Raw genomic sequence first — 21,187 nt, 5'->3', positions numbered from 1 at the left:
GGAGAGCACGTACACGTTGAGGCATGCTGTTCACGAGATTTGCCAAGGTTTGGACAGGAATCGCTTGCCATGCAGTGACAATAGCCTGCTGCAATTCACGCACAGAGGTCGGCTGCTGGTCCAAGTGGTCGAATTGACGCGTTAATTCTGCCCACAAGTTCTCTATCGGATTCATATCCGGGGACATGGCAGGCCACTCCATATGCTCTACACCACGGTCAGCAAGAAAGTGTTGGATCATGTGAGCACGATGAGGCCGTGCATTGTCATCTTGGAAGACAACGTTTCCTCGAAAGGCTGCACGAGCAAATGGAAGCAATGTTTCTTCCAGAATGGCCCTGTAATTGAACTGGTTCAGGTTTCCATTCAGAACAACCAGGTCAGTTTTTGCCCCCTGCATGAAAAGCAGCCCAAACGGTCACCCCACCACCTCCAGCTTGGACTCTTGGCACTATACAATCTTTGGTGTAGGCTTCATGCACTCGTCTGCGCACTCGGACGCGGCCAACTTGACGATAGACCAGAAATCTAGACTCGTCACTGAAGATCACGTGATTCCATTGTCCTGGCTGCCATTGACGGTGCTCTCTGGCCCACTGCAATCGGCGCTGGTGGTGTTGTCTGGTCAGGCGTGGCTTTCTCAGGGGACGCCTGGCACGATAGCCTGCTTGAACCAGTCGTTGGTTGACTAGCCTTCTGGATACAGGCACATTTGTCAGTTGCTGCCACTCAGCCCTAAGCCGATTAGCTGACTTGGTACAGCCATTGCGGACTAACTGGTGCAGCTGGTGATCATCCCTCCTTGTGGTTCTGCGGGGACGTCCTGGCCTCGGTATTGGAGTAGGGACACCCCTCTGAGCATTTCGTTTCAGGATCTTTGACACCTGACCTTGAGTGATGCCATACTGCCGAGCAATAGCACGCTGTTTCATGCCGTAATTTCGTAAAGCCACCACTCCATGACAAACAGCATTGTCGAGTTGACGGACCATCTCCAGAGGAAGCGGCAATAACTTTTGGAGACGTGCAGCAGTTGTTTTCCACTAATACAGAACGCAACAACCCTTGTATACCCGACTGTGAAGCCAATCATCAAATGCACCTGTCCGTACATTTTGCCACGCCACCTGTGATATAATCCTGTTGTTGACTTCTTGCTGCGACAGACAATCAGTGACATGGTTCTTTTAACAAATAAATCACCAAAGTGTAAAAGAAACTCACCAGATTGATATACTGAGTTAAGAAAGTAAACCCAAGTCAAGAAAAAAACAATATTCCATATTAAATGCCAAGTCTGTATGTATATATATATATATATATATATATATATATATATATATATATATATATATATATATATATACTTAAGATCTTAGGCCTTAGGGTGTTGATATGGAATCCTTGTCGTGCCATTAGGTAACACCAGGTGAGTTGACTCAGCCTGTCATCCTTCCATGGTCAGCAAAATGAGTACCAGCTTACTGGAAACAGTGGTCACTGCATTAGCTGCCCTCCCAGTAATGATGCAACTAGCAGACACAGGCTGCATATGAAATAATAATAATAAAGTAAAATGTGCACAGACTTGCATAAATATTAACCTTCAGTAAACATCCTATCTTGGATAGCTGTTTTAGACCTTTTGTCCTTATTGGCTGATGCAAGATCAATTCAAGCCCACCCAGCAAAGAGATTTACGACTGTTACCAAAAGCATTCGGACACACTAAAACGTGACATAAACCCTTCAAACCCACACATGTACATTTTCCCCAAATTTTTCCGAAAATGCAAACTCCCTCTGCTCCCCCCATTCCTCCCCACACCAATTGTATGTCCAGGTCTCCCTCTGTCTTGGCTGTCAACTCTGCCGTTGGAGTTTCCCCCTCTCTCTTTCCACTCTTCATTGTGTCCTGTCGTGTCCTGATCCGTGGACTACTAGTACAAGCTCTTCCCCAAGCCTCGACTATGTATTCAAAATATATAAATAAATAACGCATCTTATAAATACAACTTATTGTGACACTTTGGATAATGTTGCACTACCTGCAGCTTCGTTACAGTTTGACATTGAGGGATCTTACATCTTCCAGCATGTACACGCCTTGCAATATTGCGGCGTTTGTTAGGGATTCGTCCGAGTCGAACAATGTTGAGAACCTGGGATAATCACTCAGAGCCCTGAACTAAAGCCAAAAAAATTAACTCCTCTGGGATGTCTTGGAATGCTGCCTGAAGGCCAGATCTAATAGAACCTGCACTTGTTACCTCCACCACCAAAGGTGGATGGAGGTTATGTTTTCACCCTGTCTGTCTGTCTGTCCATTTGTGAACAAAATATCTCAAAAAGTTGTGGACGGATTTGGACGAAACATGGTGGACCGGTTGGGTGTCTGACAAGGAGGATTCCATTCGATTTTAGTGAAGATCTGAATACGGATTCTGATATGAGAGTTATTTAATTTTTTAAGTGATTCTTCACCATTGGGAGATAGACTTAAATCAACATATAGCAGGATATTTCAAAAAGTTATGGATGAATTTGGCTGAAACTTGTTGGACAGGTTGTGTGTGTGACGAGGAAGAATCGATTAAATTTTGGTGAATATCCGGATCCGGATCCAGCTAGTAAAAAATTTCAAGTGATTCTTCACCAGTCAAAGGTGGTTCATTCTTCACCATTGAGTGATATGGCCAACCAGGTGGAGGTATGCTCTCTACTGAGTGCCGTTCTAGTTCTAAGGTGTAATGGTGCATTATTATGCCTGACATATCTGCAAACAGTGTTAACCCTCACAGAAATCTTTCAACAAATTCATATGCTGTTTGCAAAAGAGACATTTGGTTTAGTGTGAGACAAAATATCCTGGGTAGGAAATGCCTTCGCATACTCATGACACAACCTCATGCTCACGTGTAGTTGTTGTAACACAATGGTGTTTACCTGAGGCACATCACGCGACACCATTGTTCTTGCATTCAAAAGTTGAGACATTTTCTTCGAAATTTCGCCATGGCCAATAACACTGACTAAGGACAATTATGAATTGTAACTGATCTGCATATTTCCTTACTGTCCCAATACTTTTGGTAATAACGTACATAAAATCTGATGTATAGATCTTCACTGCCAGCAACTACGTGTCAAAACCCATTCACCAGAAAGTCTCGCTGAGGTGCATATGGAGCTGTCAGACATTACGCCAAAGGAAAAGGAAGCATTTCTGGTGGTGAAATGTTTACGAGTCAGTCACACGCTTGTGGAAACACAATACCTTGGCTCTTTTTTTGGTTTGGTTGTGTACCTGGCCTTCCCTGGGAACTGTATACAGGTCATCAGCTTTTTATACAAGCCATACTTGCGCTTTAATTTAGGCCAAAGCTAAGGCCTGCCTTTTTTACATGAAAAAAGGTAAAAAATCAAACATTTGAACAGCCTTGGACGTGCACCTTGACCCCATGGCCAAGGCACAACGTCAACAAGGCTGTCCCAATAACATTACACATGCACCTCAACCCCAAGGCTGAAGCACATGGTCATTCAAACACATGCAACCTGACCCTGAAGGGCCACAATGCATGGTTCATACAATTGGACCACTCCTCTCAATAGGAGTGAGACCCCTTGATCCACTGACAGGGGAAAATTACTCCGGTCAGGTAACCAACGTAGGTTTAAACTGTACCTTTTCATTGTGTGCTTAGTATAATTAATCAAGAAGAGTGAACTGATATATTTAAGAGAGACTGCATTTCATTAGTGGGATGGAGAACTAAGCAAACAGATGTAACTGAAATATCAGAATATTAAAATAAAAAATAATTATTTCGTTTACATCATGAATATATTAATGATGTTTTTTCAATGATAGAAATTGCCTTTAATCAAAGGAGAAACATTCTGAAGCTATTTTATCGCAATTTTTTTTTTCTAACGCCGGCGTGAGAGGCACTTCCTGGTTGTGTGCCAGTGAGAGTGGCAGGAGTATTTCTGCTAAAAAAAAATCCCCATAATTACCTTCTTAAAGGAAGGGCAATGCATTTACCATAAGATGACGGAATCATAATTTGTGTTTGAAAAATTGTTTATTTATTTATATTACTTGCATATAATTAGCAACGTCACAGTACTGTGCACTGATGTCGCATGTTTATCGGTGCATGTGTGCAGAAATAAGCCGGGTGCGTAGGGCCATGTATGACGAAACGGTCAGCAATTCTGGGGAAAAGCGAAGCTTGCAGCTCCCAGCACCTACCGGCCCCATCGTGCAGCTGCATGAGAAGTTGTACGTGCCAGTGAAGGAACACCCCGAAGTGAGTGTGTCAGGCCGAATGGCACTCAAAATGCTTGCCTTCTTTGTTTGCTTACATCTTTCTGTACAGAAAAAACAAACAAAGTGAATGTTATTCTTTGACGATTGCTGTCTTCATTAGCTCTGTCGTTCTTATAGGTCATTTATTGCAAACGTAAAGGAATGAGTTTTGATATTGTGCCAGTGGGACAATGTCGTTCATGTCAAATTGCAGTCACTTCACCAACTTGGGGCTTTTATGCATGGCAGCACATGTGACATCGCTGATGGCGTACCTTGAAATAATTAGTATATTTATTCTGAGAAAGAGGATGGGAAAAAGAATGAGAGAGTGAATGAATGTACACACTTTATAAGTATGCAATGCCTTTAGAAAGTATTCACACCCTTGACTTTTTTCACATTTTGTTGTTACAGCTTTACTTTAGAGTGGATTGAATTGAGGTTTTTTTTTGTCTGACATTTGACGGACTCAAGGTGTGATATCCTTTTTAGATTCCTACGAGCAGAGTTGTACATAAACTAGGTAAGGACCAAAAGCTATGTTGGCATTAAAGAGTGTTCAGAAGGCCAGAGGTCAAAGGGGAAGAAAACAAGGATAGAACCTGGTCTTGAGCATTGATGAGGGAAAGCATGAGATGCTGTTGCGTCGCCACTTTTGAAGAATGGAGGTATAAGAAAATGACTTGACAGGTTCAGGGTTACAGTTGCAACTAGAGCGCCACTCGGTAGAGCGCATACCTCCGCCACATTGAACAGTTTTTGTTTTATATCCCACTGATTGCCGAATCTGGATCCAAACCTGAACCGAAATCAAAATCAGCTTGTCCCTGTCGCCGAACCAACTCATCCACCTAGTTTTGTCATAATCCGTTCACAACTTTTTAAAAACATCATGCCATATACATATCGTGCTTGGCCCTATCACTCAATGATGAAGAATCACTTAAAAATAAAAGAAAAAAATGTCGTGTCCTGATCCGGATTCAGATGCTCACCAACATCGAATCGATTCGTCCTTGTCCCACACACAACCTAACCATGCACACCCAAGTTTCGTCCAAATCCATCCATGCATTTTTGAGATATCCTGTTCACAAACAAAACGGACAAACAGACAGGGGTGAAAAGCATAACCTACATCCACCTTTAGTGATGGAGATAAAGAAAAAAGAAAGGGGGTGACGAAGGAGTGAGAAGTAACCATGGATTTGGGGAAAAGTTGCAAGGCGTTGGTAGTGTCTACTGTTGAAGAGTGTAATTCCCAAGGAGACATTTAGATATCTCCTTTTCGCTTTTGGATCCACATTCTAGTTATTCCGTTACTGAAAAATAAAGCAACCCTTCCATGATTCACCAGCCTAATGTTGATCTTCTCTTTTCGCTGCATGCGTAAGGATTTCCTGATGTGGTTAGGCTTTGCGGAGTCATAGGATGTGTTGGATAGGTAGAGTGATATAGGGTCCCTGCAGGAACCAGTAGATAAATCATATGCAGGAAAAAGTACATTCACCTTACTATAATTCACCAAATGTCTGTCCGTCTGCCTGTCCGTCTGTTCGCAGGTACCGCAAAAAGGGCTGAACCGATCGCAACGAAATTTTGGGTGCGTAATCCTGGGACCCCCTGGAGTAAAATAGGCTATATTGTTTTCCCAATTTTTTTTCCAATTTTCCAATTTTTCCAATTTTCCAGTTTTTCCAAACACGATGGAATAATATTTACCGATATGAACAGTGATGTGGCTTTTATTGAAATTCTACAAATACTGTTTTTTGATGATTTGCATGTGATATGATTTAACGGATGTTTATATAAATCGTTTAAAATAAAAAAAAAGCCTTCACTTTCTGATATTTTGCCTTTTCATTTGGGCCTCCCAATTGAAGCCCCGCCCGTAGTGCGGGTACCGTTGCTAGTAGACATCAATGTACATTCAAATTAATTTTACAGAGGCTATACATTATTATACAATATCAACAAATGAATATTTGCATGTGGGGTACCTGCATCATATATAAGCCAGGTGTTCAGAGGGGAACACCACAAATACAGGCATCGAGATGGTTCATGAAAGGAAATGCAGAGGAGACATCTTAGAGGTTGTCGTTAACCATCCTGCCCCCCTTTCCTTCACCGCACTTCCTTTGAGACGCTCCATCATTGAATGGATATTGATGGAAACTAAACTCTCATTCCTCTCGTGTTCCCCGAGAAGATGAGTTACAGGAGACACTGGAGTGGGAGAACAAGAAGATGTGGGGGAGAATGGGAAGGATGAAATGACAGAGACAGAGAACCAGGGAGATATATTGAGGGAGGGCAACAAAAGGAGATGCGGAAAGTGAACGGAACAAGAGAAGAAGATAACTAACAGCCAGGTCTATTAGTTAACGCTGAATAGGCTTGCTGGTGTGACCAGACTCAAAAACATTCCAGGCAGATACATTTGAGAGAAATACTTACTGGAGGGTATCTCAGATCTTCGTGTGCAGATCAGGGCTCATTATCATTTCGTATGCAGCCTTTGGCTGCTGGTTGCATCATTGCTGGGAGCACGGCTGTGCCACTGATGCAGTGCCTCCTGTTTCTAGTAAGCTGGTACTTATTTTGCCGACCTCGAAGACATGACAGGCCGAGTCAACCCACCTAGTGTTATTTAACAACATGACAGGGGCTCAAACTCAAGAACCTAGGATCTTAAGCCAACCAAATTCATCGTTAAGTGAAACACCAGGCTTTAGATGTGGGCTTATTAACGCTCATATCAACAACTAGTTGTTTTGTCATTCAAATCTCAAAAAAAATTACACCCGTGTCCGAAGGAAGCGGCTCAGTTTTACATTTTTAATATGAAACAGCAAAAGCCAAGAAAATAATTAAACTCTTTAGAATTACCCTTTAAAACCCCCCGGAATTACCTTTTAGGACCCTTTAGAATTACCATTTAGAACCTTTAAGAATTACCCTTTATAATCCTTTAGAACCCATTAGAATTACCCTTTAGAATTACCCTTTAGAATCCATTAGAACCCTTTAGGACCCTATATAACCCATTATAATTACCCTTTAGAACCATTTATAATTACCCATTAGAACCTATTATAATTACCCTTTAGAACCCATTAGAACCAATTTGAATTACCCTGTAGAACCCTCTAGAATTACCGTTTAGAATTTTTCCCTTTAGAATCCTCTTTTAGAATCAATTAGAACCCTTTAAAACCCTATATAACCCATTAGAATTACTCTTTAGAACCCATTATAATTACCCTTTAGAACCAATTAGAATTACCCTGTAGAACCCTCTATAATTACCATTTAGAACCAATTAGAATTACCCTGTAGAACCCTCTATAATTACCGTTTAGAACCCTTTAGAATTCTACTTTAAAATCCTTTAGTAACCCTTGAGAACCATTTATAATTACCCTTTAGAATTACCCTGTAGAATTACCCGAGAGAATTACACTGTAGAATTACCCTTTAGCATTACCCTGTAGAATTACCATAGAGAATTACACTGTAGAATTACCCTTTCGAATTACACTGTAGAATTACCCTAGAGAATTACCCTTTAGCATTACCGTGTAGAATTACCATAGAGAATTACACTGTAGAATTACCCTTTAGCATTACCCTGTAGAATTACCATAGAGAATTACACTGTAGAATTACCCTTTCGAATTACACTGTAGGATTACCATAGAGAATTACACTGTAGAATTACCCTTTCGAATTACACTGCAGAATTACCATAGAGAATTACACTTTAGAACTTCTTAGAATTACCCTTTAGAACCTTTTATATATACAGTCACGTGAAAAAGTAAGTACACCCCATGTAAAGTTTTGACTTTTTCAACATATTTCAACATACAGCTATTTGATCTTCATTTCAACAATATTGATAGATAAAGGTGATATATTATAACAAATATCATGAAACATTTACATTTTGTAGTCCATTGTATAATTTAAATAAACATAAATGCAAATTTCGCATGCGGAAAAAGTAAGTACACCCTTGGCTCTAATAGGTGGTATTGCCCCCTTTGGCAGAAACAACCTCAAGTAGGCATTTCTTATAACTGTCTACCAGTCTCTGACATCGACTGGGAGAAATTTTTGCCCACTCCTCCATGCAGAATTCTTTCAGCTGTGTGATGTTTGAGGGGTTTCTTGCATGCACACTGCACAGCTCGTTTCAAATCCCCCCACAACATCTCGATGGGATTTAGATCCGGGCTTTGACTTGGCCATTCCAGAATCCTCCATTTCTTTCTTTTCAGCCATTCCTTGGTGGATTTACTGGTATGTCTAGGGTCATTGTCATGTTGCAAGGTCCACCTTCGGTTGAGCTTCAAATTTCCGACAGATGGCCTCACATTAACCTCAAGCACCCTCTGGTGCAATGAAGAATTCATAGTGGATTCTATGATGGTGAGCTGCCCAGGCCCTGATGCAGCAAACCTGCCCCAAACCATAATATTTCCACCACCATGCTTTACAGTTGGTATCAGGTTCTTGTGGTCAAATGCTGTCTTTGGTTTTCGCCAAACATGTCTTCTGGTACTGTGACCAAATAGCTCAACCTTTGACTCATCTGTCCAGTGCACATTGTTCCAGAAGTGCTGGTCTTTGCCGAGGTGTTCATTGGCAAACTTTAGTCTTGCCCTGATGTTCTTTCTGGACAGCAAAGGTTTCCTCCTGGCACACCTCCCATGTAGATCAAATTTGTGCAGCCTCTTTCTAATGGTACACTCGTGCACTTTGACATCAACAGTGGCAAGAGCTACCTGTAGGTCCCGTGATGACATTCTGGGGTTCTTAGAGACTTCTTTCACCATCTTGCAGTCTGCTCTTGGGCTGAACTTGCTGGGGTGGCCTGGCCTGAACAAGTTGGCAGTTGTTTGGAATCTTCTCCACTTGTAGATGATCTTCCGGACAGTCGAATGATCGATTTCAAATTGTTTGGAGATCTTTTTAAATCCCTTCCCAGGCTCGCAGGCATCTATAACCTTCTTTCTGAAGGCCTCAGAGAGCTCTTTTGATCTAGGCATGGTGACGCCGCACACTTCAACAACAAAGAGCAAACCAAACTAAATGTCTGAGGTTTAAATAAGACAGGTTCCTCCAAGATCCTCTCTTACGATGTTCTAATCATTTGCACCTGAGCTGGTGCACCTGATTCTAATTTTAGGTATTTGAAGTAGTGATAAATGTAGGGGTGTGCTTACTTTTTCCACATGCGAAATTTGCATTTATGTTTATTTAAATTATACAATGTACAACAAAATGTAAATGTTTCATGATATTTGTTATATTATATCACCTTTATCTATCAATATTGTTGAAATGAAGATCAAATAGCTGTATGTTGAAATATGTTGAAAAAGTCAAAACTTTACATGGGGTGTACTTACTTTTTCACGTGACTGTATACTAGCTGATTGCACCTGGCGTTGCCCGGGTTCTTTTTGAATGAATTTTTCTTCTGCACATTGGTCTGACGGAGCCCAGTATCAGTTAGTGCTCAACGATTCCTTGTTCTTTCTTCTGTCGGGCCCCGCGAGAGAGAATTTTGAAAGCATGTGTTGCAATCAGTCAGATATTCCTATTCAGTGCATAAGTTGTACTTCAAGATAATTTTGAAAGAAGAAGAAGATTTATTGCGAAATGGGTCCAGACCGGCCGAAGCAGCCTCGACCGGCCTCGCCACCTCGCCTAGCCTCTAACCTTCCCGGGGCCCGTCCCGACATTTTTTGTTTCATAGGTTTCCTCCTGTCTTTCACTGTTCAGGAGATTAGCGCGTGCAGGCAAACAAACAAACAAACAAACAAAAACTTTCTTATATATATATAGATAGATAATATAATAATATATAGATATAGATTTAGATATAGATAGATAGATAGATAAAAAATAAAATAAGATATGAGATACGGTGGGTTAGAAAGGTTCTTCTTCATTATGAGGGCCGGATGGTAGGATGTCGGCAGATATTGAAGCGGCTTCACCGCTGAAACAATGGAAGTTGTTTTTCCCCTTTGCATTTTGTTCCATTCGATTCTGCTCCATCTCTTCCATGAGCCTCGTCTATGTATCCAAAAAAGCACAGTTGAAAATTATAATGTCTATCGATGGTGTGATAACATATGGCCGTCAAATAATATGTCAATATGACCGTCAATATAAGACAAACAGGCAACACGGCATTAGGGGCGAGACACCCATGGAGGTATCCGATGAGGAAATGCGGAAGGTTGAATGAAAGGGTTGTTGGATCGGGGAAGGATAGCGATAAAAGAGATGTGAAAATACTCGTAAAACGATGATAAAATGGTCACCGTAAGCAAATGAATTATCCAAGGCAAAACTTTACTGCATGTACTTTAGAGTGGGGATGTTATTGAAATGGAAAGGCAGATCGACAGAGTGGAATAGATTGTCCGTTGCATCTTCCTCAATTGCCAGGGTTGTGGCATGTGGATTGTTGAATAAGTATTATAAAATAAGCACTTTTGGCACGAGCTTTCAGCACTTTCTGCTGCCATCTGTCACCGCTCCCACCCGCCCCCCACTCCCTGTACAAAGTGCTCATGTTCTGATGGTGTTTGAAAGGGAATGTTTCGGATGACACTTTCAGTGGCTCTTTTTCTTTTCGACACGTGTGGCCGGTCGTACTTTGAGGAACGCGACAACGCTGCCGTTTGCTTATCTATTTCGGGGATTAATTTCCATCCAAGTCGTTAGAGGAGACGGTGTTGCATTAGCATCCGTCTGTTTGTCTGCCTGTTTGTCCGCACAGTCTGCAAGTGTTGGTCCGATTTGCCAATACATTTTCACCATAGGAACGCTCCTCCTGCAGAATTTTTGCTCTAATTATGACGTCATAGATCGCGTGGTATGGGCGCCATCTTGGAAAAATCGAAAAACTTTGCTCCTCTATATCCCCGAAACTGCTCCATGGGGAAAAAAAATAATTAAATATGGCTCATTATCGTGTACTTGCCATGAGGAACAACACATATTCATTATGACGTCATAATTAGACGAGTCGAAGGCTGATCCGATCAGTTTGAAATTTCTTGAGCGTGATCTACACAAAAATTGTATGCGACGATTAAATTGATGACGTCATTGGTCACGTGGTTTGGCAGCCATGTTGGATTGAACATAAAATTACGTCGTCAATAAACCCCACAAGCACAGCAGCTAATAAACACCACACAAAATACACCACACAAAGAATAGGCAATCGATCGCCGGCACCCTGGCCAATTTCCAAATTCCTGCTATGATCTACAGGGGGCACTATATCAGCGGCACCGCTGCACCCCCATTAAATTATTCTACCTGCGGCAAGCAATGTGCTGCACATGAAAGAAGAAGAGAAATAAGAAGAAGATGGATCCGCTCGGCAAAAATGGTCGTCTCATCGTTGCTTGGTGAGCATGAATTGTTTCCAGACATCTACTAGGTAGAAAGTCTTTGGTCCTTGGTCATGACCCCATCAAAATCTCCAAAGTCTTTGGTCCTTGGTCATGCATGACCCCACCAAAATCTCCAAAGTACTTGGTCCTTAGTCATGCATGACCACACCAAAATCTCCAAAATCTTTGGTCCTTGGTCATGCATGACCCCACCAAAATCTCCAAAGTCTTTGGTCCTTGGTCATGCATGACCACACCAAAATCTTTGGTCCTTGGTCATGCATGACCCCACCAAAATCTCCAAAGTCTTTGGTCCTTGGTTATGACCCCATAAAAATCTCCAAAGTCTTTAGTCCTTGGTCATGCATGACCCCACCAAAATCTCCAAAGTCTTTGGTCCTTGGTTATGACCCACCAAAATCTCGGACAGGGTGTTCATAGGCGCTTGTTGAGATTTTGGTTGTAATCTTAACTGGATGTAATGACTAGCACTGAGGACATATTTTATTATATTTATTTTTTATTATTTTTTATTATTTATTATTTATTATATTATTTATTATTATTTTTTATTATTATTATTATTATTTATTATTATTTATTTATAGTATTATTTATATTATATTATTATATTATATTATATTTATATTATTATAGTATTATTTACATTTATTATTATTTATTATATTATTTTATTTCATTAATGAAAAATCTAATCAGCATGATGTCAGTTGAAATTACTTTGGTTGCCTTGTGCTGTGATTTAGATGAGGATTGCATAGCTTCGCTTCTTATCCGACATGTTTTTTACGGCATTGATGTGTGCAGCAGTGAAACTTCAGCAACCTAGATGTGTTAGAGCCGCTGTGTGCACGTGGTGCAGCGTTCGTAATGCCGGTGCAGGTTTAATGAGAAGGAAAAACTTCTTCATCTTGTTTTGAAGTTATGACAGCACACCCAGAACCTGTCGTGCAAATCAATGGCAAAGTAAAATCTCAGCCTCCTCCTCCCTGCCTACTTGTGAGTCATTTAGCAAGACCTGAGATGTCAGAAGCAGTTTGGGAGACAGGATGAACTCGACATACGTTCAAGCTCTGATGTTTTCGATGTTGGCGATACTTGAAGTACCTTATATGCCCTGATCATGACTGTGCAGCTTATCCCGGGGTCTCAAGGATTTATGTCTATTTACAAAGGGAACTCATTTGCAGGACCAAAAAAACCCCCAAAAAACCTTGATTACAGAAATGGATCTGGTTTGCCCAAGTCCAATAGTCCAGTACCTTTAATGTGCATATCAAAGCTCATGGTCCATCACGTGTTCTGAGGTTGTATTCCCGGCAGAACCTCCGGCGGGTGTCTACATGTGATTTAGTCTCATACCACAGAGCCACCACTTTTGTCTTCTGCTCCACTGTCAATGGCATAGTTGAGCTACGGAGCTATAAATCCCAGGGAACGAATACCACGATAACCCCACCAAACCCTTAAAAGGAAAACGGTATCGGTCAAAAAACAAAGAAATGGCAGGAAGTTAAAGTTGTATCAATCTTTTTGAAACACCCTGTATATTGGAATGGCAGTGGATAATGAGTCTGGCCTGCAGGAAACATCGGTTTTTTTTGGAGATGCGACGGTACCACTGATGCCTGTAGGTTAGAGCAGGAATTTGGAATTTGTTCAGGATGTTGTTGATAACTCACCGACTCTTCAGGTAAAAATACCATCGGATCTATAATATCCACTAGCTAATTGGAGCAGACAAGTCTCCTGCTTATTGTCCTTCGGAGGAAATGCACACTTTGTGAATGACATGCCCTGAATGTGAAGCACCAGTGTGTGGCAGTTTATTGTCAGGTCACAAATGGAGCACACACCAGATGGCTCAAAGGTAAATGCTTTACCTGCGTCAGGACAGCATGTTCAATGAAGCAGCAACGACGGGTTTATTTGATGCACAACAGGATAGGATTTAACTTGCAAAATTACCTTTTTTGTGACATACCGTGCCAGAAGGGGGCGCTGCATCTCGGAGCACAGCATCATTTGTATGGAGACTTTAAGCCAGCTGGACCGCTTGTTTTGATGTCGTCGTCGTTACATATCTTGTCGCGTCAATCAAAATGTGTCAGCCATTGTGTGCCGATACCTTGAGCAGATTACCATAGGAATAGCTCTTTAATTATCAAAATCTGCAGTACGTGGGAATACTGGGGTAAGACTATAATAAAGGCATGATGGGCCAAATTGTCGCATCTTGTGACTTAAGTTTATTTCTCTCAGGTCTTTTTAACACCTGCACCCTACAACATGAACCTTACCTCCATAATCTTACCTGTGTGGTTGTGGCAATAGATGTCACCGTGCTCTGCGTACTGCACGCTTCTTCATCACTATTCTTACGAGTACCTGCTTCTTTCAGCCAATGGGGTTGGATGCAGCCTGGTTTGGTTTTTCTTCACTGAGGAATAAAAACATGAAATTGCTCCTCTTGGGCCAGGTCACTTGGAAAGAAAAACCTGACACCTTTGTAACGTTTATCCTTCCGCAAGAGCACGCGTCTCCTTTTATTTTGCGAGAGGGGAGGACTATGAAAGGTAACTGTATATTTCTCAGAATCTTCCGCAGATCGTGGCCAGCTTCCTTCAATCATAATTTATTTATTTTTAATATACAAGATCGAGGCTCGTGTAAGAGCTAACATTAATCACAAAAATACAAACGGACACATAAAACATAAGATAAAGGGAGCGGGAGACAAGATGGGGGGAGAGAGGGAAGCACACAAGTACAACATTTGAGAGCAGGGACATCGAGAGATCTGTGGGAGGGAGAGGGCTTGGGGGGAATTTTCATTTGCTTCTCAACAACATGTTAAAGTTAAAGCGGGGTTAAAGGCGGCAAAAAGGGTTGGCGTCAGGAAGGGCATCCGGCCGTAAAACATTGCTTCAAAAAGGGGACCGAAAAACAACAACAACCACAGTTCCCGAAAAAGGCCAACCCCCGCTTGCGGGGAAAAATGGCCTCTAAAGGTGTTTTTTTTTTTTTTTTCTCAACAACATGGAGCCATAATGTCGTTTACCACATTTGGCAGGCAAGACACTTAACTAGTGAATGCTCCAGGTACGGTGCTGGTGAAGTTGAAAAATATCAGAGTCCACTTACCTTTATCAGAGCATCTAAGGTAAACGGGGTAAAGTCGTGGCCTAAGCTGATAGGTATAGAGCTGTGCACGTATTGAACTGTTACCTGTTACCTGCTTACCGACTGCCACACGTCTCAGCGCTGGGTCGAGCTCTTTCCTCGAAAAAAAATCCCTGGATTCTCACATCGGTGTGTAATCTCATAGCACACTCAGTGTGTATCCCTTACTCGCATCAGGTGTGAGATACAGTACTGGTACCTCCTTCCAGGATCAACCATCATCGACTTGTTAATACCACGTGACTGAGTTAACTTGCCAAGCCGGGCAGCTGTGTCCGTGGCAGGTGTTCTTGCTGTTTGACTCGGTTTCCAGAGAATTGGACATGACTTCCCTGCTAATTTATCCCCCGCCGCACAGGCTCGATCAGACTCCATTACAGGCGATATAACTTCTACGGTGCTTTTGATGGGAATGTGATTCAGAAAAACCCCCAGATGTTTTTTCCATTTTTATAACATTTGAGGCATAGACATATTAATTGAGCAAACGTTGGGTGGGGGAGATGTTAATTGAGAAAAATGTATTTGAAGAATCGCAAATTGAGGGGAAGGTTGTCGTTGTATCAATTTTTCAAATGTAATACGGTTAGATTTTTCTTTCCAGGATTTATATTCGTTCGCCTTGTCTTGAGTAAATCTTCCCAAGTAAGCAAACTTTTGCTTGTATGCTCACTTGTTTTCCATACTCACCTTTAATAAATGTCACATCACTTTCTTTTAATAACCCTCCGTGGCGGTGGTGTCATGGGTTAGAGCATCGGCTCGGGGTCTATCAGGTAGGCGATTGGAACCCTGGCTGAGTCATACCAAAGATTGTAAAAATGGTATGTACTGCTTACGTGATTGATACTCAAGAATTTTATGAAGGATAGAGCACGGACACACAACCATAGGTTGGCAACCATTATGTGGTCTCGATGGACCCAAAGGTCTCCTCCTGCACTGAATTTCCTTGTAAGGGAGCTCGTATTAATATTTATTAACTCTATGTTCTCAACAAATCTGAAAATCTTAGTCAAATGCTTCATTCTAGATAATTAATATGCATGATGAAGAACTCATCTCCTGACCTATCCAATTAATACCACATTATTCATTCACTCTCCCCGAGTAACCATCCTATGAGGATTGGCTTAAATCAACTGCTTCGAATCAATATGGGACAAGTCAAGCTAAATTCAAAGTACACCGCCCCATGCCTAATAAATAAATAACATATTCTCCAGCGCACGACATTGTCGGGGCACCTTCTGCGCCCGGCGATGCCACCATGCATCACATAGTAACGGAATTGGGAAGCAGTGGTGTACAATAATTGATTGATTAATTGTGCAATTAAAATAAATAAATAATAATCGTAAAATAAATAATTAATTTCTTAATCAATTGGCTAATAGCATACCTAAACCACCACTGTTTCATCCGAACGTGGAACTTAAAAAAAAAAATTAATCGAAAAATAAAATAATTATAATCGATTAATTGATTAATCAATTAATCAAAACTACCCTTTATAGCCAAATCACTTGATCACTGTTGTGCCAAAATATTAGCTTTAAGCTCAAAAGGTGCCTGAGATATTATCCAGATGAGCAAGAAAATAAAGAAGTAATTAATAAATCGAGAACAATGACGTAATTAATCAATTAATTAATGAATCAATTGATTAATCAAAAAGTAAAAATACCGTTTTGCCAAAGCGCTTTGTCACTATTGTGCCCAAAATTCAGCTTCCAAGCTCAAAAGATGGCTGAAATAACGTCCAGACAACCAAACAAACAAACGGATAAGAGAAGAAAGACGTCATGCAGAGCACGATACTTGCAAAATCCACACCCTCCCGCCCCCCAAAAAGGTTGCCATGGATACATCAAATTGTCCATTTCATTACGATTAAAATTGACGATCTTAATCAAAGCTCAAGTCAATCAAATTAAAATTGATTATTTTTCAGATTAAAATTGATTATTTTTCAGAATCAAAAATCTTGAGTTGACCTTTGACCTTTTGACCTCAAAAATAGTTGCTTTCCCAATTCAGTGATGCACTACGCAATTTTCTTCAATCCTCAGGTTAATCAGATGAAAATGGATGATTTTTCAGATGAAAATTGATTATTTATTAAGTTTGACCTAGAGTTGGCCTTTGACCTTTTAACCTCAAAAATAGTTGCTTTCCCAATTCAGTGATGCACTACGCAATTTTCTTCATTCCTCAGGTTAATCAGATGAAAATGGATGATTTTTCAGATGAAAATTGATTATTTATTAAGTTTGACCTTGAGTTGGCCTTTGACCTTTTAACCTCAAAAATAGTTGCTTTCCCAATTCAGTGATGCACTACGCAATTTTCTTCAATCCTCAGGTTAATCAGATGAAAATGGATGATTTTTCAGATGAAAATTGATTATTTATTGAGTTTGACCTAGAGTTGGCCTTTGACCTTTTAACCTCAAAAATAGTTGCTTTCCCAATTCAGTGATGCACTACGCAATTTTCTTCAATCCCCAGGTTAATCAGATGAAAATGGATGATTTTTCAGGTGAAAATTGATTATTTATTGAGTTTGACCTAGAGTTGGCCTTTGACCTTTTAACCTCAAAAATAGTTGCTTTCCCAATTCAGTGATGCACTACGCAATTTTCTTCAATCCTCAGGTTAATCAGATGAAAATGGATGATTTTTCAGATGAAAATTGATTATTTATTAAGTTTGACCTAGAGTTGGCCTTTGACCTTTTAACCTCAAAAATAGTTGCTTTCCCAATTCAGTGATGCACTACGCAATTTTCTTCAATCCTCAGGTTAATCAGATGAAAATGGATGATTTTTCAGATGAAAATTGATTATTTATTGAGTTTGACCTAGAGTTGGCCTTTGACCTTTTAATAATAATAATAATAATGCATTTATTTTATATAGCGCTTTTCAGTAAGCCCAAAGACGCTTTGACAGAGTGCAAAACATAATGCATAAAAAAAAACAAAAAAAAACCACCTTTAGAGGCCATTTTTCCCCGCAAGCGGGGGTTGGCCTTTTTCGGGAACTGTGGTTGTTGTTGTTTTTCGGTCCCCTTTTTTGAAGCAATGTTTTACGGCCGGATGCCCTTCCTGACGCCAACCCTTTTTGCCGCCTTTAACGACAAGCAGGGAATTACCAGTGAACTGGTACTCAATTAGCCGACCTCGGAAGGATGACAGGCTGAGTCAACCCCCCCTGGCGTTAATTCAGCGATTGACCGGGATTCGAACCCAGGATCCTTGGTATCCTAAGCCGGCACCCTAGCCGCTAGCCCAACACCAGGGCAAAACATAATGCATAGCAAAACATAAAAACAATTGCAAAAAAAGAAGAATCAATAGGGAAATATTCAAAGCACAAAGGAGGGAGAAGGAGAGGAGATAGGCAGGGGTTAGATGCTGTGGGTTAAATGTTGAATGCAGTGTTGAACAGGTGGGTCTTGAGTGATGTTTTGAATGTGGTGAGTGAGGAGGAGTCTCTGATGGTGTGAGGTAGCGAGTTCCAGAGGGTGGGAGCAGCGATGGAGAAGGCCCTGTCCCCCCAGGATATAAATTTGGTCCGGATGGGGGGGGGGGGGGGGTCAGGAGGTTGGTACCAGCAGAGCGGAGGTTGCGGGTGGGAGTGTGTCTGGAGAGGAGGTCAGCCAGGTAGGATGGGGCCAGGTTATGGAGGGCTTTGTAGGTCAAGAGGAGGATTTTGTACTGGATTCTCTGGGAGATGGGGAGCCAGTGAAGCTTGTAAAGGACGGGGGTGATGTGGTCACGGGTCCGGGAATGGGTGAGTAGACGGGCAGCGGAGTTCTGAATGTATTGGAGTTTATTGGTGATTGTTGAGGGTGAACCATAAAGGAGGCTATTGCAGTAGTCCAGACGGGAAGTGATGAAGGCGTGGATGAGGGTTTCTGCAGTCACGGAGGAGAGGGATGGACGGAGACGGGCGATGTTTTTCAGGTGAAAGAAGGCTGTCTTTGTGATCTGTTTAGTGTATTTGTCGAAGGAGAGGGTTTGGTCAAAGATGATGCCAAGATTCCGGATGTGAGGGGAGGTGGATACTGGGAAACCGTCGATGTTGAGGGCAAAGTTATGGGTGGACTTGGTGAGCGTTTTTGGGCCAATGATGATTATTTCAGATTTATCACAGTTAAGTTTGAGGAAGTTGATTTGAAGCCAGGATTTTATTTCAGTGATGCAGTTTGTCAGGATAGAGTGGGTGGCGGTGGAGATGGACTTGGTGGAGATGAAAAGCTGGATGTCATCGGCGAAGCAGTGGAATTGGAGACCATGACGGCGGATTAAGTGACCGAGGGGGGACAGGTAAAGGATGAAGAGGAGGGGGCCAAGAACTGAACCTTGGGGGACACCTTGGGGGAGGGGAGCAGTGGGGGATTTGCAGTTATTGATGGAGATGAACTGACGTCTGTCAGAGAGGTATGATTTAATCCAAGAGAGGGCAGTGCCGGTAATGTTAAAGGTGGTTTCAAGTCGGGTGAGGAGGATGGTGTGATCGATGGTGTCAAAGGCGGTGCTGAGGTCGAGGAGGATGAGAATGTTGAGGTTGCCAGCGTCAGAGGAGAGGAGAAGGTCGTTGGTGATTTTGAGGAGAGCAGTTTCAGTACTGTGGTTGGAGCGGAATCCGGATTGGAATGTTTCATACAGGTTATTGGCAGAGAGGTGATGTTTGAGTTGAGTGGCTACAGCGCGTTCCAAAACCTTTGACAGAAAGGGTAGGTTGGAGATGGGTCTGAAGTTATTTAGGGTGTCAGGGTTTAGACCAGGTTTTTTTAGAATGGGGGTAACAGCAGCAATTTTGAGGGAAGGTGGGACGATGCCTGTAGACAGGGAGGAGTTTATTGTTGCAATGATAAGTGGAGAGAGAGAGCAGGAAGGGAGGCCTTGACAAAGCTGGAGGGGATGGGGTCAAGAGTGCAGGTGGCAGTTTTCATTCCGATGAGGAGTTCAGAGAGGTCATTAGGGGAGACTGGGGAGAATTGAGACAGGGGATGGCAGGATAAGGGGGGGCAGGTGGTTTGAGGGGGAGCGGGTGCGGCGGTGGTCAAGCTGTTGTAGATGTTTTCAATTTTGCGTTGGAAGAATGAAAGGAAGGAGATGCAGTTGTCTATTGTGAATGACTGGGTGGTGGTGTTCAGGGGGCTGAGGAGTTTGTTTATTGTAGAGAAGAGTGCTTTTGGGTTTCCGGAGCCAGAGTGGATAATTTGAGAGTAGTAGGCGGAGCGGGCGCGGGAGAGGGCATCTTTATAGTGTTGTATGTGGTCCTTGTAGGCCTGGGAGTGAACTGTGAGACCTGTTTTATTGCGGAGTCTTTTAACCTCAAAAATAGTTGCTTTCCCAATTCAGTGATTCACTATGCAATTTTCTTCAATCCTCAGGTTAATTAGATGAAAATGGATGATTTTTCAGATGAAAATTGATTATTTATTGAGTTTGACCTAGAGTTGGCCTTTGACCTTTTAACCTCAAAAATAGTTGCTTTCCCAATTCAGTGATGCACTACGCAATTTTCTTCAATCCTCAGGTTAATCAGATGAAAATGGATGATTTTTCAGATGAAAATTGATTATTTATTGAGTTTGACCTAGAGTTGGCCTTTGACCTTTTAACCTCAAAAATAGTTGCTTTCCCAATTCAGTGATTCACTACGCAATTTTCTTCAATCCTCAGGTTAATCAGATGAAAATGGATGATTTTTCAGATGAAAATTGATTATTTATTGAGTTTGACCTAGAGTTGGCCTTTGACCTTTTAACCTCAAAAATAGTTGCTTTCCCAATTCAGTGATGCACTACACAATTTTCTTCAATCCTCAGGTTAATCAGATGAAAATGGATGATTTTTCAGATGAAAATTGATTATTTATTAAGTTTGACCTAGAGTTGGCCTTTGACCTTTTAACCTCAAAAATAGTTGCTTTCCCAATTCAGTGATGCACTACGCAATTTTCTTCAATCCTCAGGTTAATCAGATGAAAATGGATGATTTTTCAGATGAAAATTGATTATTTATTAAGTTTGACCTTGAGTTGGCCTTTAACCTTTTAACCTCAAAAATAGTTGCTTTCCCAATTCAGTGATGCACTACGCAATTTTCTTTAATCCTCAGGTTAATCAGATGAAAATGGATGATTTTTCAGATGAAAATTGATTATTTATTAAGTTTGACCTTGAGTTGGCCTTTGACCTTTTAACCTCAAAAATAG

General features: G+C 41.4%; 2 protein-coding genes across 3 annotated transcripts in view; both read left to right on the top strand.

The window, feature by feature from the left end:
* Nucleotides 1-21,187, top strand: part of LOC144888135 (uncharacterized) — a 639,726-nt gene that overhangs the window by 118,544 nt on the left and 499,995 nt on the right. The gene's annotated exons all lie outside the window — the stretch shown is intronic.
* Nucleotides 1-21,187, top strand: part of LOC137423553 (KH domain-containing RNA-binding protein QKI) — a 579,309-nt gene that overhangs the window by 133,109 nt on the left and 425,013 nt on the right. For both annotated transcript variants that reach the window (XM_068110837.2, XM_068110838.2), the window contains exon 2: nt 4,174-4,316. In XM_068110837.2, the coding sequence (XP_067966938.2) occupies nt 4,174-4,316 (143 nt within the window). The remainder of the gene's footprint in view (nt 1-4,173; nt 4,317-21,187) is intronic.

Source organism: Myxine glutinosa, chromosome 3 (genome assembly GCF_964187855.1).
Source record: "Myxine glutinosa chromosome 3, kmMyxGlut1.1, whole genome shotgun sequence".
Classification (NCBI taxonomy): Eukaryota; Metazoa; Chordata; class Myxini; order Myxiniformes; family Myxinidae; genus Myxine; species Myxine glutinosa.
This window is presented reverse-complemented; position numbering and strand designations above follow the sequence as displayed.